Raw genomic sequence first — 23,780 nt, 5'->3', positions numbered from 1 at the left:
GCATATAATTAAATAATACATATGGCATGTTATTATTATTAAGTAATTAACGATATGGACTAATTAAAAGGATTTAAAAATATAGAGAGATCAACACAAACAAAATAACTTTTAAAAGATTAAAACAAAAATTAATCATATTATTGAATCTAAAGTTATAGTTAAACTTTTTGTATAATGATTATATATTTATAATTATTTGCTAACGAAATTTAAAAATAACCATTAGAGCCTTCAATTTCAAGTCATCTCATTTGCTTAATATATGAATTGTGAGTGTGCAAATTGGATACCTCATATTGCATTTTTTTTTCTCTTTCCTTTTATAAGATTTTACTATAAACCTCTCATTAAATTCATCACCAAAATATCTCTTTTATTTTTTGTTTTGACAGATCAAAATATCTCTTATTAAATTTTAAAGATAATCACTAATCACTAATACGTAAAAGTGTATATAATAAACTTATGGATTTTATTACTTTATATTACTGCACTTTAGAAAATAAAGTGTGCACATCTTAACCGTTAATAATAATACATCAATAGTAGAGTATGATATCATCTTGATTACAAACACGCATACATAATTAGATGATAATATAAAAAAATATGTTGTACTAATTATGAAAACATTAATTTTTTAAAAGAATATTTTGATCAGTAACATGATAGTACCTTCAAAACTTATTTATCCCATTGACAACATTGAACATCAACATAATTAGCAGCATTGTATTACAAATTAAACATTTTAGGTACATATATTTTACTTCAAAATAGTACATGAATATCTCTCGACCCCTAGTTAAAGAAAGCAAACATTGAGTTCATTATGAATGTGTGGAAACTTGAAAGTGTGTTCATAATGCATGTGATTAATTATATTTTATCAGAATCTAATTGTTTTTTGTTCCTATCTCAAAGGACCTGTATGCATGAGTGGTTTTGGTGGAACTAGGCCTCACTCCTATGTGGCTATGTCTAACACTCTAGATCAGGATGCAAGAAATTAACTCACTCTTTTCCTTTGTTCTATATGGGGCAATCGAGAAATAACAAGGTTGTGACTTGTGAAAGGGAACAGAGGGCATCTTCGTACAACTAGTGCAAGATTGCAAATGGCACAGGCACATTTACAGTTACAAATATTGCTCCCACTCAAAAAATTTGGAGGCGACCTGTGTGTTGCTGGCTGGCAGTTCTATTTTTCTATATCTCCAAATCTCTGGGTTCGTGGGCTTTGCACAATGAATAGTGCTGCGCTTATGGGTTTTCTATGTAAGTGGGCTAAAGAGGACTAATGTTCATCCTGTGTTTAGGGAGTTACAATATTCACTTCCACTTTTACTATTTACATTCCCACGTGCTTTAAAAATACGATTCTCATAATACCCTTCATTACACAACGGAAATTTTCCTTGTGTATATTTTGCACTCCCTCTTATTTAACTAAAATACTTTTTTAAACTAAAAACTAAAATACGTTTTTGTATGTTAAATTTTTAAAAAAAGTTGTTCTTAATTAAAAAAAAGTTATCTTTTTAATCATTTTTGAATTAATTATGATACAAATCTTAATTACCATCCATGTTACCTTTTTTTTAATAGTAATCAAATTAATTATGATAACACAAGTTACCCTTTTTAATTATAAACAAATTAATTATGATATAAATTAATAACAAAATGAATTTAATTATTATTAATAAAGGTAATTCGTATGATAATTAATTTAATTATTTTTATAAATGATAATTTCTATCTAATTAAAAAAATATAATTTTTATGAGTTTAATATTTATGCACTAATAATGTAAAAAAAAAATTATTTTGTATGATTACTATCGGTGCATAACTTTTTTTCTCAATATATATAATCTAACTACTTTTAAAAAAGTTAATTTTTTCTTAATTTAATTTCAATTTTAAAAAAAGATAATTATATCATCATTAATTTGATTACTTTAACAAACATATATCTATAATTAATTGGAAAAAAATGATAGAAGTTTAGCACAACAAAAATGAATTTTTGTTAAGAAAAATACAACAAAATCACATTTCTATTAAGTATTTGATCAACCAAAACATGTTCTCATTGTGTAAGAAATGTGTCAAAAAATTCTGTTCACAAAATAAATAATAGAATCAGGTTTATGTTATGTATTTTTTTATGCCCCTCTTACACTATGAAAACATGATTTTATAAGAAATGTTAGTGGAAAGATTCAAACATGCTACCTCTTCCTTTACCCTTTAGCCTCCCTCTCACTACTATACCGATCTTATATTTCCGAACACTTTGGAAGTTAATCCCATCATGCTAAGCTAAGGATGCTTGCAAATTGAACAAAATTATCATTTGTCCAGAGGATACCCATTGTCTCAGGCGCAGAAAATATATTATATAACTAAAATGCAAGTAATAAGATTGTTTATATATGAACATGTTGCATAATATGAAACTTATTACTTCAATCGGAGAAATGGAAACTAAAGTTACTAACATCCAAATACAACTTCAGGGATAAACATTTTTAAAATGTAAATATGAAACTTGATATTATAATACCTTATGCAACCTCTATCCGTTGTCACTCATGTGCGCCATTCTTTTGAACAATCGGACAGTGGAATTGCATATATGAACCATGATATTGCCCATTACGAATCAGAATCCATATACAATCTTGCCGATAGATAGAATTATTTTTATGCATGAAAATGATCAAGAAAGCAGATTCGATCCCGAACTCATTCGTTCCGCCTATTAGTTATGGAGATTTCTATCAGAAAAACAAGTTGCATAATATCAGATTGCATATGAAGTTTGGTATTCATCCAGCTATTCACTGGTTTTGCTCCATTTTCCATAACGTCCAAAAGTAGTCATAAGTATCAGAGTGTTGCATTTTCATGAAGCACAGCACAATACCAAATTATCTCTAAGCCTACTCTGCTAAAGAGTAAAGACCTAAGAACTATTAAGTCAAACAACAGCTTAAAACGGTAAGGAACCCTGCTACTGTGCTGCAGCATTCATTAATAAGGGAACATGGGTCGGTTGGGGTTGGATTTGACATGAGATAACACATTAACACCCTCTTATGTAATTTAGAATGCTTCCATTAGTGACACAATTGGCGTTTATAAAAAGCACAAACTCGTACCTCATTTAAGATTTACGAGCACATAATCAAATAAAAAATCCAATATCCCTCCAACATATGAATTACTTCTAGTAGTAGGCTATTCAAACTAGCCAAAAAAAAACAAAAACTAGACAAATGAAAAAATGAGCTAAGCAAATAGCGAAGGCAATTAAAAAATTAGCACAAGCATCAAAGAGTAATGGAAGACGAGGCAAAGAATGACTTGGTATACAAAAGGCAGCCCGCTTTTCCATTCCAAAAAGTTATGTGAACTACAACAAAGATGGCGCCCCACTAAACTAAAGGCAATCCTAAAGTCAGTGAGAAAGAAAAATGGGTGAATGTACACAATCAATCCCCAACAGCTAGGCCACAACGCAAACTGATCAAAAGCATGAAAAAGTGAAAATAAATAGAAGCAACATGTGGAATAGTAATAGGGAAAGCGTGTGCAAGAACACAACTTTTGTTACCGTGACTGCTGATGGAAAAAAGTTAGCAGGTGTTTGAGACTTGGAACTTGATCAACTCACCGCGACTTGAACGTGAACTTGGCCTGTTGCGAGTACTCAGGCGGCAACAGCGGCGGCTCCATCTCCCCACTGAGCATTCCCACAACCTCCTTCATGGAAGGACGACGAGCAGGTGACTTTAGCAAGCACATTAGCGCAACCGTTACACACATACTAGCCTGCTCTTTATCCATCCCTTCCACACTCTCATCCACCATTTCCAGAAGCTTCCCTCTCCGCGCGCATTGCCTCGCCCAAGACACCAGATTCGCACGCTGAAACTCCGATACCGGCGAACCCGTCACCTCAAGCGGCCTCCTCCCCGAAACAATCACTAGCAACAATACCCCGAAGCTGTACACGTCACACTTCTCAGACGCATCCCCATTGTAGCCATACTCTGGAGCAACGTAGAAAACCGTTCCCCTCATGCTCGGAGTGCTACTCACACCCCCACTCTTTGCTCCACTCCCTGTCCCGGAATCATAACTATTCCATCGATTCCTCTCAGCTGGTCCAGGCTAGACTCAAAAAAACCCGGCTACCCTCTTTTCTTTCTTTTTCTTCCTTGCAAGCTCTTCGGAATACTCTTCCTTCCACCACTCCCTTGCTGGTCTCCTCTTCTCCTTCTTCAAAACCCCACTATCGTCCATGGATTCCCACCATTCCAATTTCTTCCTACTTTTCTTCTCCACCGTTCCACTACTCGATGCTGCAGTAGCAGCAGCAGAAGAAGAACCATTCTTCTTCACCTCGTTCGGCCTTTCTTTTCTCACCTCCTTCCCAATCCAATCCATCACATAATCCGAGGCAGCGTTCTCTCTGCCAGTATCATCAAATGACTGTTCGGTGTTGACGCTCTGAGTTTCTAATTCGGAACCAGCATCGCTCTCCGACTCTTCCTTTTTCTTTTCCTCGCGTTTTAGTTTGAATTCTTCTATCTCCGATTTTAAGCGCGCGAGGCCAAAGTCTGCTAGTTTTGCTGAGAAGGAATTGTCGAGAAGAATGTTACTAGGTTTTATGTCGCCGTGGATTATGGGGGGTTCGAGGGAGTGGAGGTAGTGGATTCCTTTTGCGACGTCGAGGATTATGGAGAAGCGGTTTTTCCAGAGCGTGAGGTGGGGGGTTTTGCGGCGCAAGAGGGCGTCGTGGAGGTTGCCGTTGTGCATGAGGTGATAGACGAGGAGGAAACGGCGTCGTTTTGGGTCGGAGGAGAATCCGATGGCGGGGACCACTAAAGGGGAGCGGAGTCTGGACGCGAACAAGAGCTCGTTGTGGAACTCGCGCTCGCCCTGGAGGGAGGCGGAGTCCATGAGCTTGACGGCGACGGGGTCGCCGGCGAGGGTGCCGGAGAAGACGGGGCCGAAGCCGCCGTGGCCGAGGCGCGTCGAGAACGAGTTCGTGGCGCGGCGGAGGACGGGGTAGGAGAACGGGTGAGGGGGGTTGGAGGATGGAGTTGTTCGTTTACGCTTCCGGAGGCAGAGGAGGAGTAGAAAGAATAAAGAGCAGACGGAGGCGGTGAAAGCGAAGAGAGGGGTTGAGACGCGGTGGTTGGGAGGTGGTGCAGACGTGGGCAGTTGTCGAGATGGCATGGCGAGAGAAATAGTGAATTGTGGGAAAGGTGTGGAAACTGGGAATGAAGGAAAATATGAGAAAGAAAAAGCAGACTATGAAACAGGGGATGAAGTAGCTTTTGTGAAATGTGAAATGTGAAATGTGTTGGGGTTGTTTTTTGGGTGTGATGTTAGTGTGTACTTGTGACCAGACCGTTTCTTACTTTGATTTGATGGGGTTCTTTTGATTGGGATAGGGACGTGACACGCGACAAACAAACTAACTAGTCTTTTTTTCCCTTTCTTACTTTCCTTTTCCCCCTCTCTTCTAAACAGGACACTGGAATCAAATTATGTGCAGCAATGATCCCCTTCTTGCAAAACCACTTTGGAATATCTATATTCTTGTCAGATTATTTTTTCGGAAGGTAAACATACAGCCTGATTCGTTGTTCTGATTTCTAACGACAACTCAATAAACATTTTAGTATGGATTAAACTTTCTAAATTTCAATTTCAACAATATCGTGTTCATATTAAATTGGTGATGAGAAATAATCAATTATATTTTGATTGGAAAGATAAAATAATAATTAGTTGTTTATACTTTTTTATGGTATCACTATGATTTTATCAAGTAAAATTGGTTTTTTGTGTTATTTAAACATACTATAAGATTTCATTGTGTAAAACTTAGTTTGTAAAAGGATTTTTGTTTTAATTTGAAAAATACTGTATGGATAACTTGTGTTAGTCTAGAGATTAAAATAAAATCTCAAGAAGTTGATAGTGTAGAGTAAAATATAATCTCGTATTTGATAGATTGTAGATTTGAGTTTTCACTAATCACTTCGGGATAAGATAAACGTCCTATGTAAGTGTTTTTTTGAGTTCGTAAGTTTTTTATGCCTTGAATTGGGACATCAATCATTGGCACAAGTAATTTGATATTTAGTTTCAACCTGATTCGTTGTTCAAATAAACAACTCAATAATCTTTTTAGCTTGGATTAAATTTTATAAATTTTGATTTGAATATGTTTCATTCTATAAAATTAAGTTTGTAAAGGAACTTTGTATTATATGAGAAATGCTTTATAGATAATGTGTGCTGTGTGGTAGTATAGAGATTTAAAAAAATCTCAAGAGGCTGGTAGAGCGCAGAAAAACATAATCTTATATCTATCAAAGTCACATATTTGAATTTCCACTTATCTTTTTGAGATAAGGTAAACATTACATGGTATTTTTTAAATTTAAAGGTTTTCTTTATTTTGAATTGGATCATTATTGACACAAGTAATTGGATACTTAATTCTTTAATTAAGAATTGAATTTAATCCATAATCTAATAATAAAGTCGTGACGGGAGTTATTAAATAAAAGTCCTAAATACTTTTTAATTACACAAAAAATGTAATAAAATTATGATAACATGAAAATGAAATTTTGATTTTGCAGAAATGAAGAAGATACATGTTATCCTTTGTTACCTGCATAATAACTACTACATATGCACCCACCTGTTAATCAGTTCCCTCTCTACCTGTAAACGCGGCCCCTTTTGAGTTTTTATGATTCATGCTTACCATATGAACATTATGACGAGTAAATGATGGCCTATATTTCATCATACCTGCTTTGTATAGTCATAAAGTTGTGTTCCATCTTTTCTTTCGTTACAAGGAAAAGGCAACGGAAAAAGACTAATTATTACACCTCCTTGATCTTATTAATTTGTATGACATAGACAATTAATAATTAGAAGGTAAATTTGTCAATAGTAGGTTTGACCAATTGGATTCAGCACCGTTGAAAAGTATTTTCTTGGTGACTATTTATAATGTGTGTCTTTACAATAACATCCTAATATTTATAAAAAAAAAATGAGGTTATAGTTATACTCTCCTCGTTTCTATTCCTCTTCAAACTTGAGACAGTTTCCCTGGATTGGTGATGGGAAAACTCGTGTTCACCTATCATGATCATGAGGTCTCTGGTTTGCTTTTGATTGGTCCACTTTGTAGTTTAGTAATTGTCAATTTGTCATATGAGATATTGAACGTTGGCCTTTATTTTCGTTTTTTAATTTTGGTCAACTTAAGCTCGATATTAAAAATATATATAGCTTTAAGTGTCGCATCCCTTGAGTTTGTCATTTTGATAGTGGATTGCAAAATAAAATGGTAAATAAGTTTGTCCTTATTTTCGTTTTTTTAAGGAATTGTTACGACAATTCTCCTGAATCGACTAGCTAGCTACCTCGTAATATCAAATGAATTGTTTCGTAGAATATGAGTTTTCGTGTATTTTTAAAGGCCATTCGGTTCCATGTATGGGAGCTTAGGCTACATAAAGCAGGCACTAAAAATATATGTCAAACTTTCTAATTTAGAAACATTATTTAATTAACCAAACTGACAAGTCACAATGGAGATTCGTGAGGTTTTAGTCAAAGAAGGGTCATTTGGAAAATTCTAATCTCAAAAGGATAATCTTTTGTTCAGATTTTAGGCATATAGCAACCACACGTGCTCATTCTTAATTTAACAACCAAACATTTTCCCCTATTCGATTTTTTCTAAATTAGCACACTTTTTTCGCCTATCAGCTTAAATTGAAAATTGTTTGTTGCTTACAACTTACTTTGTAAAATCATTTTTAAACTTAAAATAGTATATAACAAAAATGATATAAGAGGTGGGAACTTACTTGCACTGAGACGTGACCCAGTCTTTGTCGCCGAACACCAAAACAATCTGCTTTGTGTTGACTCTCTCTTAACTTATCAAATTTTGCCATTTCCTGCAATCTAAGGCCAAAGCGAAGAGAGCACAAAATCAAATCCAACAAGCATATTACCTTAAGGTTGTGATACACATGATAGATAATTTGATTATTTAAACATATTTTAAGATCGGTGTTTTTTCCCCGCTGTATATAGAAAAAAAAAACTTTGTTGAGAAAATAAAGTTTATATTGATAATTTCTGTTTAGAGAAATTGATCTTTAATTACTAATTACGGAATCCTTTTAGTGTACAAAAGAAAACTTATAAAGACATTTTTATTATAATTAAGCGGTATCGTAAATAACTCTTTACCCGTAGTCAAGAGAGTTTGTGTTATCTTGAATAATTAACATAAAGAGTTCTGGCACTGATTCAGAAAATCAGAAGCTTCATTCCTTTGAATTGGCAACTCAGATTTCAACATTCTCTTAGAGAAGACAATAATTACGCTGATCGGCTTGCTAAAAAAGGACCCCAGGGAGATCACCAGATTTCGATCTTTGATGTTTAATTATCCTCCCGGACTTAAGTCTAAGTTGGTTGCTAATGCCCTAGGTATCTTCTTCACTAGACATGGCTAGTGTTTCTTTTCTTGTAATTTCTTTTTTGCTTTGTATTTTCCTCCAGCATAAAAAAAAAGTTTTTGCTTGAGATAAGGATTTAATGTTTGACTTTAAAAATAATAAGAAGAAAGAAACTCAAATAATAGTTGTTATGTATATAAAAATAAAGAGTAAGAAAGGGAGAGCTGTGTTATCTTGATCGACTTACGCATTCTACCAGATTGACCGAGTTATTTTTAACATAGAGTTCTTAATTGAGATAAGTATTTAATTTTTTACTTCAAAAAAGAAACTCATATAAATTTAAATATATAGATGTCTCTAAAAAACAAAATTAAATGAGCTAGTTTATGACAAAGTTTTTTTTTTATCGGAAGTCTATGACAAAATTAAGGTGTATAGAAGTTGAGTTTAATTAATTTATAAATCGGAAGTCTATGACAGTTTTTTTTTTTTTTTTTGATGTCTCGCCCATGGCCGTGACGCACAAGGTTGCGCGGTGGTTGTCGATGACGGGGGGGAGAACTGAGAACAGACCACAACCCACAAGGGAGTAACCACGACGGCACAAGAAAAACACTCGTGCACAACCATATATATATGAACGAACAAGAACTCGAACAGATCTCAACACACAAGAACACAAGAAGATTTGAACGAACAAGAACAAGAACAGAATTGAACGCATATGAAAGAATTTAACCTCCAGAGACAGATCTGACTATGTCAAACACCACCTACTGTCGTCCCCCTTTCCGTAATCCGATGAGGCCGCCGTCACCGGACTCATCGACGTCGAGTCCTGCCATCGCGTGGTGTGGGACCATGAGGAGAAGGCCGAGTTCTGCAGGGAACCCGACGAGGAAGAAGAGGCTGCGTTCAGAGGAACACACCAGCTTCTTCGTGGGGATGAGGAGATGCAGATGAGGTAACAGCCAAAAAATAATATATTTTAATTTTAGAAGGATTAAAAATATTTTGAAAATTTTATAGAAATCAAAATCTTATTTTTTTAATTTTATTTTAATATATATAATTTATATTTATTTTATTTTATTTTATTCCTTTTGTAAGTATTTTTATTTGAATTTATTCCCATATGTTGATCATAATATTAAGAAATGTAATTTCTTTTTAATGATATATTGAGTTCTAGTATTGGTTAATAATAGTGATAAATTTAATATTAATACTATTTTATTGTCTTTTATATCTCACAAGCTAAACAAATTAAAATGAACTTTTCTCTTGTCTTTTTGAACTGCACTTGTTTAAGAATCATGATTAATCATTAATTTAATATTATAATATAAATAAAGAAACAATGTCTTATATAAATTAATCATTTCTTTATTCTAAAGACGAAAATATTGAATAATTGTAGACCCACGTGTGCTTGCATGAATGTTGCCTATATATAAATAACGCAACTTTAAAAATCTGTACCTTCTATCTTGAATATAATAGCTCTTTTTGTTGACTTATTGTTTTTTAATAACGATGTGGGAAGAGAGAATAGGCCAACCTTTTATTTTCTTAATGTTTTTTGGGTTGGAAATAAGCTTGTTCCTTTTAGTTTAATGCACAGGCCATGTATAACAACGTACAAGTTTCAATTATTCAATCTTGCAAGTAACCATTATTATCTCCTAAATTGCCGACTTTGTACATGACAAAATAAGTAAATATGTTTTAATAAACGGTTTTCTATACTCACTCTTCTCTTAATTTTATGTATTATTCAGCTTTTTTATTTATTATATTTTCTTGTCGCATTTCATTCATTTATATTCCTTTTTTATATGCACATATAAAATGATATCAATGTTAGAGAGCCTAAAATTAATTTCAATGTCTATATACATATATGATATATCCAGACCATTAATATTCTAGGTAGTTGTTTTGTACCGAGGCACAACTTTAAAATGGTTCACGAGGCTGAGGCGTAGTCGGTGCAATGTCTAAAGTATAGGCACACACTTAGATATTCGGCACGTGTTAAATAATGGTCAAACATTTAAATTGAGTACTTATTGATAATAGTGGCAATTCCTCTAAAGAAACAGACCCTGGTGAACAAAGTTATATACAGCATGCTTCGATCAATCATTATAAGGGACGTACGTATTTTTTCTATCATTCATCTTTTTATTCTAAACCCTAGTGACTTGTCATGGAGTCTCGATTGATATTACTAAAATAAGTTTAATATCATTTTAGAATTCAAGTTTGATTTTAATTCTATGTTACAAAATCAAGTAGTAAGATTTTTTATTTATATATTTTATTTTAGTTAAATTATTAGTCGATGTGGAACATTTAACATGCACTCCTCAAATTGAAAATTAAACATTTTAAGTCAAAATTACAAAATTAAACATGTGTGGGTGGTTCAATAACGATTCATTGATGTATTTTATTACCATCTTGACATTTAGGTTTCAGTCTAACTTAATCTTAGAAAATTTACTTGTAAGGTGAAAGTTTTCTCTCACTTATATATTTTAATGTTAAGTTTTGAACATATTACTAGTCGATGTGAGATCTCTAACACTAATTTTTTTTCTTCCTTTGTAACTCTTTAATTATCTAATTTATAATAAATAATATTTTTAAAGGGATTTGCTAAGATACAAATCCTTATTTTTTAGTATGAGTGTGCTAGGAAACTACACCATTGATGTATTTTAAAATATTTTCTAGTTATAACTTGTTAATGCACTTATACTAAAAAACAAGGGTGTTTGCTAACAAGCATTTATGAACATACACATTCTTGTTTTTTTAGTATGAGTATATTAGTGAGTCACAGTTTAAGATACTCGCTAGTTATAGCTTGCTAACACATTTATATTAATAATCAAGGATGTAGGGATGTTCACGAGTACGGGTCATCCGCAAATTTGAATTGACTCAAATCGATCCGAATATTTTAGGTTGGGTCATTTATGTATTTTGGTCAAAATCAAGTCGAACCAATTAAAATCATTCATGTACAGATTGTATCACGGCTTTAGATTTATAGATCCGATCAAAACTGAATCAAACTGATCAAAATTTTTAGAGCTGTTTGGTTTGACTTTAAATACTGCTAATATTGAGACTCTAAGTATCGGAACTGCAAGTATTGAGACTACTAGTGTTCGAACTTATTAAAGTATTACTTTGAGATACATTATTATTTGTTTCACCTTTTTGTCATATTTATAAAATTAATGAATCATATTTTGTTCATTTGTTTCAGCAAATTTGGTTGCAACAAATCTGGTTGTAACACAACTTATCGCAAGAAATTAGTTTGTAGGAAATAGTTGTGATTTAGACTATTATAGTAAATCTTGTTGAAGAATATTTTGTTTTAATTTATATTAGTCTATTTTAGAATATTATGTTAATGATATTAAATGAATCAATTTTACTATCATACATTTGATAATATTGTGTTAATTGTATTGGATATTTGGATAAATCACGATTTAAAATAGTAGTTCTAAAAAAAAGAAATCAAATTTAAATAAATAACCTGTTGGCCAAAATCGAACAAAACTATTCATAAATGAGTTGAATTGAGTTGGGTTTTAAAAAAAAAATTATAAAAATTGAACCAAACATAACCGATCAAATTTAATTAAGGTGGAAGTAGCCCGCAAACATCCCTACAAAGATGTGTGCATTAACAAGACTCTTTTCTAAATAATATATATTTATTAATTTTAAACATAAACTAAAATTAATTTTTTATTTTAAATGATAATAATCTTAATTATTATTATAATAATAAATATAACTAATTTTATCCAAACTATAGCCTTAACTATTACAGTTGAACAACAACTACGACGAATTTTACACTTGTTATAATAGCAATTGACACAACTAATTTCTCCTCTAGTGTTGGGGGATTTAAGTAATATGCGTGAAGTCTTGTGTTTAATTCTGTTGTCATCGTATACTAAAAAATATTGTTTAATTTTATTGAGTTAGGTTGTGCTATTTGCAAATATTGTTTTAGATCTAATACAGGTTAAGGTTAGACTGAAATTGTAATTTAGACACTCCAGTCAGATTTTTCCATGCCTTGTTATTTTTTGGACAAACAGCCATACCATTTTATTGCTTAGGGTACTTGCACAGCCAAGTCACATCGGTTCCTAACCATGGTGAATAATTAATGCAACCGAACCACATTTTCATTTTTCAGCTCTATGTACCCTCCTCCTTACCTCAATTGACAATAACATAATGCCTCACACATTGATATTTTAACCTTGCAATATGAGATAGTTCATAATTGTGAACTTGTGCTATAGCATTTTGGGTCTCCGATAACCTGCCTGTTTTGAGAATAGACCCAGCCATGTTATGTCCATAGGACAAAGGTAGTTGCTATTGGCACTTCTACTTTTCCTATTTGCACTACCCATGTGAGTGTCTTGTATTCCAAAAATGCTCTTTGACAAAAACACAATGAAATCATGATTTTGTTGCCCAAATGGGATGAAAAAAACTAAGCACAACAGAAACATAATTTCATTATACACTTGTATAATAAAATTATATAATAAAATTATATTTTCGTTGTGTATTTTCTTTTACTCTCACATAATATAACGAAATCATACATTCATTAGGTAAAGGAGGTGTGAAAAAAATACACAACAAAATTATATTTCCATTGGATATTTTTTACACCGTGAGTAAGATTAATTTTTGTTCCAGTAAATTTGAGAATACATGTGATTTCTTAACCAAGAAAAAAAAGCAGATTGAAATAGAAAAAATGAATCGGTATCCTCCCCAGCTAAATTATGTAGTAATAATAGTATTATACAGTAGTCAACTTTCAGTAAAATTTCAGCCCTTGGTTGATTTATCGCACAACAATCAAGGCGGAGAGGAAATAAAATAGACATTCTTGATTTCCGTACGTTGCAGGGAAAAACTTGCTTCAGGGGCAAGAAAGGGTTCATATTTGAAAATATGAAGTAAAATAAATGATATAATAGAGAGACGGAGAGAAAAAAATATTGTTATAAACATGTTACATAAACAACCGAACTACTTACCGTGCTAAATGGTCTAAAGATTCCAGAATTCCTTCGTAGTCAATAAGTTATATAAATAATATAATTCAATTGATATTAAATATCTCTTTAGGTAAACAAGTTTCAAATTTTATCATAAAATTAAAGTGAAAGAAACAAGTTAAAAAAAAATCTAAAGAAGTCATAAAACATTTTTATAAAGTTTAAACTTCCTTAATTCTGAACACCCCTTATATATATATATATATTTTTATTTTTTTTATTTTTTATTTTTATTTTTTTTTTATTTTTTTTCCCTTCCCTTCTACATGTCTTACGATCTTTCTTGATGTATCTGAAATGAAATTAACGCAACTATACTTTTTCTATTTCCCAGAATAGTTGTTGAGTTCAGTTTCATGAATAAAATAGGTGTTAAATAGTTCACTTTCTCATGACGGGCAAATACTATTCATAAACAGTGCTCCTACTTTCCTGAAAAAGATCGAAAAAGTTTTTTATAGGACCATTGCATGCATATGAACTCTTGAATTTTTTATTTTTTTTTGCTTCCAATGCATATGAACTCTTTCTTTTTTTTGCTTCCAGTGCATATGAACTCTTTTGAGTCATAATGCATATTATCAAAAACTTTACTGGATACTCTTCATTTGGACCACAAATTCTTGAACTCAAAATGAATTCAACAGCATAAGATGTGAAAATTAAATGTGCAGTTCTATGTAAATTGAATGCTTCTCATTTCTCTCATGTTATTATCAATTAAATAGTGTTTCGTCAAACGAGGCTATCAAGAGTAATCACTGAGTAAATGAGTTATTCTTACTTCTCAAGTAGGACAATTAATTATTGTAACAATTTAATGACTGTATGTGCTGATGAAACCGTAACTCATACGGTGTCCAAGACATGCATGTTCTATGATCTGAAAAATTAATTTTATCAGCATAAACAAAATATCGGACGTTTATACGTATGATCTTCCCAGTTCCCATTGTTAAATTCCTTCAGCAAGTGAGTACTGAGTACTTCTTAATTATGCAGTTATGCTATATTGCTATATATGAATAGCACCAGCTTCGCTTATAATAGATTCTTCTAGCTATCTTTTATTGATGAAAAAAAAACTTTTAAGGTGAATGTTTGCATAATTAATAGATAACATTGATGAAACAGAAAAATACCTCATGTAACTGCAATATTTAAGATAAAATCCATTTTGTTGATCATTTTAAGCAGTCTGCAAGTTGAATCTGCATATGAATTGCATAAATGGGGAAAATTATGCTAATTGAGTTCTAAGATGCAATAAAAGTGGCATGCAAGATCATTATTGAAAGCAGACAATATCCAGGCACTTTTCGTGTAATAAAAATGCGTACACTTCATAGTACAGAAAATTTTGCTCATTGCAAAAGAAAAAGAAATACTGCTAAACTTATAGGTAGTCCAAAGTGAAGTTTCATATTGGTGGCAGATACGTTATAACAATTGGACTTCTTACCTTGTGCACACCATCCTTCCACACCAGACCTCCAAATTCAGGTTCTGTTTGGCGAGATTGTGTTGTTAAGGTAATTTTGTAAGATAGTTTCTGGTATTTTCTTGTAAAACTCAAGGTGTCTGGCTCAACTTTAACAGAAGCACCTTTAAAAGGTGAAACCACAACATGGTACTTGGAAACTGGAAGACCAACATTGGTGGCAGTTCTGTGAACAGTCAAAACTGAAGTGGAATTTTTCAGTGGAAAAACTACAGATATGGCTGGATAGTTCAAGTCCCCTGGACTTGAAAGAGAGTGCTTGCAAGTTCTGTTTGAATACTTGGCAAAAACTCCAAGCTCAGATGTAGTAAGCTTCTGTGTGCACAGGAATTCAAAGTAGTCCTGTGGCTGAATATCATAGACCAAACCTGGGTCAAGAGCTCTTCTAGGGTTGATGTGTCCGGCACCATGATCATAAGGAGTTGAGGCTTCAGCATTTGAGGCATCTCTGAGAGGCTTGATGGTATTGTCATGAACATAAGCTGTGGTCATCAAAGCAGATTTTATGGCAGCGGGACTCCAATCTGGATGCCTAGCCTTGAGCAAAGCAGCAATGCCACTCACATGAGGGCATGACATTGAAGTTCCTGAGAGTATGTTGAACTTCACCCTTCTGTGATCTGTTGGCAAACTTGATGGACCAATGGCCTCACTCCAAGCAGCAAGAATGTTCACCCCAGGAGCCACCACATCAGGCTTCAGAATTTCAAGGGTGAGAAAATTTGGCCCTCTTGATGAAAATGCTGCCACTACAGGAGATGGTCTAACCCCCAACCTTGTAGCCTGAAAACCTAGAGTTGCAGTGGCTTTTTTACTTGTTAACACATAACGTTTGAGCTCTTTTCCTTCCTTTTCTCCAATTGCAACTGCTGGAAGGAGGTGACAATCAGCAACCAGCTCCTCTCCATTGGCTGCAGTGTTTGTGAGAATCATTCCCGCCCCTCCTGCATTTTTCACCACTTGACCCTTCTGCACTCTTGGACTAATGCCTCTGTCACAAATAACAATCTTGCCTGAAACCATTCTACGATCCAAAGTACCTTCCAAGCACAAAGATTTTGGATCAGGGATGCTTGAATTAGTATTTCCCATGTATACTAAAGGGTATTGTTTCTTAACTGAGAGCATGCTTCTTCCTTTGTAGAGTGAGGTTCCGGTTATCTTTCTTCCATTTCCAAGCCTAACATCTGCAGGAAAATCTCTATCCATTGTGCTGGCTCCAACTGTGGTGATCCAAGGTGACACATTTGTGAGGCTCACAGGGTCAGGTCCTGCATTTCCAGCAGAACATGAAACAAAAACACCTTTCTCCATTGCTCCAAATGCAGCTACAGATAAACTATCACGGTAGTAAGAGGAGACTCCACCACCCAAAGAGATGGATAGAACATCAACTCCATCAGCCACAGCTCTATCAACAGCTGACAGAATATCTGAGCTGAAGCATCCACCAGTCCAACATACTTTGTATGCTGCAATTCTTGCTCCTGGTGCCATTCCTCTTGCTGTGCCATAAGCATAGCCTAGAAAATTAGCACCATGCACTGGAGAGCCAGCAACTGTAGCTGCAGTGTGAGTGCCATGACCATCTTGGTCTCTTGGTGATTTGTATTCTGCTTGCTCATCAATTTTACCCGTTGCTGCTTCATATCCATGGTAGAACATTCTTGCCCCCACAATCTTCTTGTTGCAGTGATGTTTTCTGAAGCCTCTACCAGTCTCACAGGCGCCTTTCCAGTGAGAAGGTACTGGTCTCATGCCTGTGTCATTGAAGCTCTCACTCTCAGGCCAAACCCCAGTGTCTAGCACTCCCACTATGACATCATGGTTGGCTAGCTTTAATGACCACATGTTGTTGGTGCTTTGTGTTGGTTCAAGTCCAAGGAAAGTTGGACTTCTTGTGGTGTGTAGTTGGTACTTTGTATCAGGGAATATGGCCACAACACCTTCTTCTGCCTCTAGCTTCTCAGCTTCTTCTTGGCTCAACATGGCAGCCAGTCCATGAAAAGCAGTTTGGTAAGTATAAATGATTCTCTCTTCCTGGTCCATCTCAGCTTCTACTGAATTTGACAAAATTGATTTCACTTTTGATGAATACCAATTAAGGTGATTGGTGAAGGTGTCAGGCTTTGCTGACTTATCCATTTGAATGATGTAAGTCTTCTTGACAAACTCAGCATTTGCAGAAAAGAGTGTACTCAAGACGAGATAGCTCGCTAGAATGAGAGCCATCTTTTCCATTGGAGTGATTGGACTCGTAAACATTGTTACGTGCTAGGAAGAAGAAAAGCTATGATTTTTTAGGCATTTAGTTTTCTAAGGGAGAAAGATGGGTGGAGAGAATTTAATAGGGGTTCATGCTTTATTGTATTGTGATGTGTGTTCTGGTGCCTTAGATATTTAAGAGAGAGGAGAAGAGTGTGATCTTTACTCTGCCACCATTGCAAGGGTAATAAAAGTGCCTGGTTGTTTTGTGGAAGCCAAGTTGAATGAAGAGTTATAAGAGCTACCTTGTGGTTGGTGCTAGAAGTTAATGTGGTTATGGTCCTCACACTCTAAGCAATATTTTTTTAATGGTTTGAGCTATTTCACAATTTTTGCATCACACTTACCAACAAGTAGCATCATGTGATCTCATAATTTCTATCTTCCAAACAACATTTTTATTGTCGAAAATTCAATATATATATATTAACGCCTAATGTGATTTCGTAATGTGTTTTGTTTTTTCATTTACCTTTTAGCTAGTCTGAATATACACATTTCAAAAATAAAATATAAATTTTAACATACATGATGATAAAAGGTCTTTTGAGGACTTACCTGTTCATAAAGTTACTCAACCCACTTTTCTGATTGAGTATAACCAAGCACTGCCATCGCCATAGTGATGGGTCTAAGATCATCAAACGGTTAAATTAGTGGCTCTTGCTATCAAGGGATCAATGGAGGAGAAATTCTTCAATAGATTTAGTCCTTCTTGCACAAAAATCTAATGATGGGTCCCACTTTCACAGAATGCATGTAATTCATCTGAGCACCCTGAGTTCAGATTCCCTAAGTGGCCAATTATTCATCCACTTAATTATTTGTTTTGGAGTTGCAGTATACTCGTCTGTTTTCATGATGCATGGTGCAATCTTCAATTGCAGTTTACACATGTTGATCAATTTCTCAATGTACAATTACTGTGACACCGATATCTGCTAATTAAGTATTGGAAATGTCTGTGGGAGAGAGCATGGCTGCTTAAAGAAAAAATAGGCATATAAAATAACAGAATTCCTTTAATCATTTAGTTTAAAGATGAAACACTTGGTCTTGCCAAATGTAAAGAACATTTCGTGAATAAAAAGTAGTATTCTCTTAATTATGAAAAAGTTATAAGCCAAAGGGCTTTAATGAGTGTTTTTCACAAGCCAAAGGCTCTCTCTCTATATACTAGTAACAAAACGAATAATTGTTAAGACATGAGCATTAATATTTGAAATTGATTACAAAATTTTTCTTATTCCTAAAATCGAGTATGCTTTAAAGTTGAATCAACCCTAACATTCTTCAACATTAATTTCAACCAAATTAAAAGAGTTATTCCGGAATAGTTCTGGTCCCATATACCTTGCAGAACATAAATGTAGTATTCACTATTATCAAGTTACTTACAGACGAAGTAGTTGGCACACAATAAATTTGAGAGAATATAGTGAAAACAAGCCATGTTGTTTGGTTCATCATCTTTAACGTCTTTCCCTCAAAATGAGGATTAGTGATATTATGGATGGATTATCTGTGCTAGACTAGAACCCACTATAACAAAAGCAGAAAACAGTTCATCTTTATTGCTGACCATAGCAGCAGTAAGGGAAAGGACATCTCTTGTTGGACTTTAAAAGAAAACATATCCTATTAATTATCCTCTGATTAATGCTTTATCATTCCTATATCTAGTGATCAAATAAATGGCAATAATTGTTTCGTTTGTTGCATTAACTGGTACGGAGACAGGGTCGGAGTTGAACTTATGAAATTTTAATTTTTTTGGGTGCCATTCTTTTTTCTTTTCAAAATGTGAGTGGATAGCATCATTTTGACAAAGAAAATTGCTGATTGATACCAATTTGTAAAGCACGAAAATAATTGAGTTAACGTGAATTTTACGTAAGTTTTACTAAATAATAAATAAAATCCATTAAATAATAGTAGAATTCACACTGCCTAATGAGAATTAACATGAATTTTATCTCATAATAAAAATATATATAATAATATGTGGTTTCAAATTTAAGTTATAAATATACATTTGTATTAATTAGTAAATATTTAGAGAAAGGGTTTTGTCATTTATAATAATTTTACCCATCTTAAACAAATTGCTTTCAGTGAAACGTGTAACCTCTACCCAAAAAAATCTGAGCTTATAGGTTTAAAAATCTTTAAATGCAGCTGTCAAAAAAAATCTCTAAACACAATATTGTATCTCTTCCCTTCTCTTGAAAAAAAATAAAACAACAGTACCTTGGACAGTCCCTAACCATTTCGGGATAGGCTTTCCTTGTTGAATGAAAAAAAATAGTTTTGATTTTCTAATACTACCTTCTCTTAAATTTTTCTTATATATTTTTTCTTTTTCAATTTCTTCTTCTTTTTTAATATATTATAAATACATTCTCATTTTTTTTTCTTTCTCACACTTCTTATTCTACCAAGGGCATGACAAATATTATTATAAAACAAAAGGAAATATTGGAGGCCTTGCTGGCAGTTGTACAAATTAATATTAACTAAGATCACTTCATAGGAAGACAGTGCTCTAATGGCCCCTACTGCAGTTAGTTAGGTCAATTTTCCATTTGCAATTTCCACATGAAAACCTTTAACTTTTTTCATAAAAAAATAATCTTTAACTTTTAGCCTTTTTCTCTATGAAAGAATGCATATATAATTTACTCATCAATGAAGAACTATGAACGAAGGACGGAATTCATTAGTAATGTTAGTTTGATGATTGTAATGTAATCAGTACGAGATCCTTTTCACAAGACAGTGCTCTAATGGCCACTAATGCAATTAGTACGAGATTCTCACATCTCAACAAAAACTATTTAATAAAGAAAGTAAAGGTGCATTTAAAAAGTAATAAGTCATGTATGATGCAGCTACATAAACACCATTAATAGGAATGACAGGGTGAGGGCGGGTAATAGATCCTTTCTCCACGGTGAAGATTCACAGCCTTTGCATGCATGTCTATTAGCGGTGGTAAAAGTGGGTTGAATTGTTAGGTCAACACACCCAACTAGCCAAAAATAGGAAAGGTGGATTAAGAGTGTGTTCGGATAACATATGAGAATTAATTTTATTTCATAAAATTACGATAATATTATAAAAAAAAGTATAAGTAATTGGTTGTTTTTTATCTTCATGATGAAAAAATAATTAATTATTTATCATCATGAAATTAATCCAAATACAATATAACGCTTTGTTTGGTAGGACTGGTTTACAGCAGATGGGCGAAGACAAAAGCATAGCTAGTGATTTGGTTGAGGTTATTGAACGTGGAGATAAGGTGTTATGGAGTGAATAGGGAAGGGGAGTGTAAGCCTTGTTTCGAGGTCAAGGTCCCTCCTAAGGATCAAGTCTACTCAAAAGGGTAAATTCTGCGCGCCTTTATTCATTCACGGAAGGTTCTCTTTATACACTGTGTTCATGCGTGCATCTGTACGTAACTACTTACAAGTGGTTACAACGAACTTAACGGCCTTGTAACTAACTAACAGCCATGTTCTATTGCTTACACGTAGTCTACTAAGTATCTAGGTTTTGATACTTCTCTTCGTGGTCTTCCTGTAGTAGCTTCCATGGTTACGGTGTCTGCTGCCTCAGCGTCCTCATCATTACCCCGACCTGCAAAGATCACCTTGTCCGCAAGGTGATGAGACCGGCGAATGTCGTCCCATACTTCCCAAGAAGAATCTTCGGGTGTGAGACCCTCCCACTGCACCAAGACGAGACGAGTTGGAGGTTGGGTAGAGGAATCCATGCGTGAGTCAAGAATGGTCAATGGCTTCATGATGGGTTGGTTCTGAACCGCGTCCGGTGGAAGAGTGGAAACTGGAAGGTCTAAGGGACCGTGGTGAGGGCGTAACATGGAACAGTGGAAGACGGGATGGATCTTAGAAGCCTCGGGGAGTTGCAACCGATATGCCACCGTACCAATTCGTTCAAGTATGGGGAACGGGCCGAAATAGCGTTTGGTGAGCTTGCTGGAGGTTTGATCTCGTAAGGAGTGCTGACGATGAGGACGAAGGCGAACATAGACCAGTTGGCCCACTTCATACTGAACATCACGGCGGCTTTTATCCGCGAAAAGCTTCATATTCTCTTGAGCCTTTAATAGCTTCCGACGAAGCGTGGCGTGAATGGCGTCTCGCGTGGCTAGCATGGTATCGACAGCATCATTGCGTGATGACCCCTTGATGTAATTGGAGATGGCCGGAGGAGGCTTACCATAAGTGACCTCGTAAGGAGTGAAGTCGGTGCCGGAGTGCTGAGACGTGTTGTAAGACCATTCAGCTAGGGCTAAGAATTTAAACCAGTTTGCCGGGTTGTGGTGAACGAAGGAACGAAGATATTGCTCAATCGTACGGTTCATCACTTCGGTTTGCCCATCGGACTGGGGATGATACGCCGTACTCATGCGTAACGTCGTCCCACTGAGCCGGAAAAGTTCTCTCCAAAAGGAGCTAATAAAAATGGGGTCTCGGTCGGAAATAATGCTCCGGGGAAACCCGTGTAGTTTGCATACGATGTTAAGGAAGAGGTTGGCGACCTTAAAAGCTGTGTAATGGGCGGGTAAGGCTCCCAAGTGTACCCCCTTGGAGAACCTGTCAACGACGACAAGGATAGTCGTGAATCCATTGGAGCTTGGAAGGTGGGTCACGAAATCCATAGAGAGGTCCTCCCAGATAGTTGAAGGGATTGGGATGGGGTGTAATAGACCAGCACTCTTGCGTGTGACGGGTTTCACTTGTTGACAAGTGTGACAGTTGCGGACGAAGGTTTTGATATCACGGAGCATATTGGTCCACTGAAATTTTGGACGAAGACGATGAAGTGTTTTTTTAACACCGAAATGGCCCGCGAGAGGGGAAGCATGATATTCATGGAGTAACGCCGGAATGAAGGGATTCTGCTCGTTAATCCAAATGGCCCCCTTGAATAGGACGAAGTCACCCGATATAGAGAAGTCGGGGTGATCGGTGGGTGTCGCTTGGATTGCTTCGCGATGGCGCCGGAAATCTGGGTTCGCAAGTAACGACTGTTTGAGTTGTTGTAGAAACTCAGGGTGTGGAACCGAAAGAATGAGACATTGCCCTTGAGCGGAGTTACTTATACGGGAAAGAGAATCAGCTACTACGTTCGAATTTCCAGCTTTGTATTGAATATCATAGTCAAATCCAAGTAGCTTAGTGAGATAAAACTGTTGCTCCGGAGTTTGGATCGTCTGAGATATTAGTTCTCGTATACTACGATGATCGGTGTAAATGATGAACCGATGACCTAGCAAGTACTGTCTCCACTTGCGGACGGCGGCGACGATAGCATGCAACTCTCGGACATATGCGGAGGCGTGTTGAAGTCGTGGCCCCAGAGGTTTGCTGAAGAACGCTATGGGATGTCCTCGTTGATGAAGGACTGCACCCATAGCATAGCTCGATGCATCTGTCTCTAGCGAAAATGGTAGGGAGAAATCCGGAAGGGCAAGCACCGGCGCGGCTGTCAGAGCTAACTTGAGATCGTGAAAGGCCTTTTGAGACTCCTCGTTCCAATAAAAGGCGTCCTTGCAAAGGAGCTGGGTTAACGGTGCCGCAATGGACGCGTAGCTTCGCACAAATTTCCGGTAGAACCCGGTAAGGCCTAGAAATGCACGGAGGTCTCTTGGAGAGGACGGCCGGGGCCAATCAAGGATGACCTGTACTTTTGAGGGATCTGGTTGTACTCCCGTGCCGGAGATCACGTGGCCTAGATAATCAAGCTGACGCTGTCCAAACAAGCACTTGGATCTTTTAAGAAAGTACTTGGCTTGGGAGAGGGAACGAAAGACGCACTCCAAATGCTGAAGGTGGTCCTGGAGGGAGGCACTGTAAATGAGTATGTCGTCAAAAAATACCGCCGTGAACTTTCGTAAAAATGGTCGGAGCAAGGTATTCATGGCAGCCTGAAAGGTTGATGGGGCGTTACACAACCCGAATGGCATGACCCGATATTCATAGTGCCCTTCATGGGTCCGAAAAGCTGTCTTTGGGACGTCGGCTTCTGCCATCAAGATCTGATGAAACCCTTGTCTCAAATCTAGCTTGGAGAACCACGAGGCTTGGCCTAACTCGTCTAAGAGTTCGTCGATGGTAGGTAATGGGAACCTGTCGCGAACCGTGATGGAGTTTAAAGCTCTGTAATCTACACACATGCGCCATGTCCCGTCTTTCTTCTTTACCAGTAACACTGGAGAAGAAAATGGGCTTCTACTGGGTTGGATTAAACCGGAGTCGAGAAGGGCGGAAACTTGTTTTTCTATTTCAGTCTTTTGGGAGTAGGGGTACCGATATGGTCTGA

The 23,780-nt window shown here is 35.6% G+C and overlaps 2 protein-coding genes across 2 annotated transcripts; both read right to left on the bottom strand.

Moving 5' to 3' along the window:
• Positions 1 to 2,476: 2,476 nt before the first annotated feature.
• LOC100814336 (receptor-like serine/threonine-protein kinase At4g25390) lies at positions 2,477 to 9,571 on the bottom strand. The gene is given in 3 exon segments (XM_026127556.2): positions 2,477 to 2,770; positions 3,689 to 8,031; positions 9,277 to 9,571. Coding segments are annotated over 2 exon segments (1,584 nt in total). The 5' UTR covers positions 5,260 to 8,031; positions 9,277 to 9,571; the 3' UTR covers positions 2,477 to 2,757.
• Positions 9,572 to 14,925: 5,354 nt separating this feature from the next.
• On the bottom strand, positions 14,926 to 17,764 carry LOC102661592 (subtilisin-like protease SBT1.3). The gene has a single exon (XM_006606021.4). The coding sequence runs from the start codon at positions 17,427 to 17,429 to the stop codon at positions 15,084 to 15,086; it is 2,346 nt and encodes a 781-aa protein (XP_006606084.1). The 5' UTR covers positions 17,430 to 17,764; the 3' UTR covers positions 14,926 to 15,083.
• Positions 17,765 to 23,780: the final 6,016 nt, after the last annotated feature.

This window comes from Glycine max, chromosome 20 (assembly GCF_000004515.6).
Source record: "Glycine max cultivar Williams 82 chromosome 20, Glycine_max_v4.0, whole genome shotgun sequence".
Lineage (NCBI taxonomy): Eukaryota > Viridiplantae > Streptophyta > Magnoliopsida > Fabales > Fabaceae > Glycine > Glycine max.
This window is presented reverse-complemented; position numbering and strand designations above follow the sequence as displayed.

What these genes read in the sequence shown, in the direction of transcription:
- LOC102661592 (XM_006606021.4), bottom strand. Translation starts at nt 17,429, where the DNA reads ATGTTTACGAGTCCAATCACTCCAATGGAAAAGATGGCTCTCATTCTA.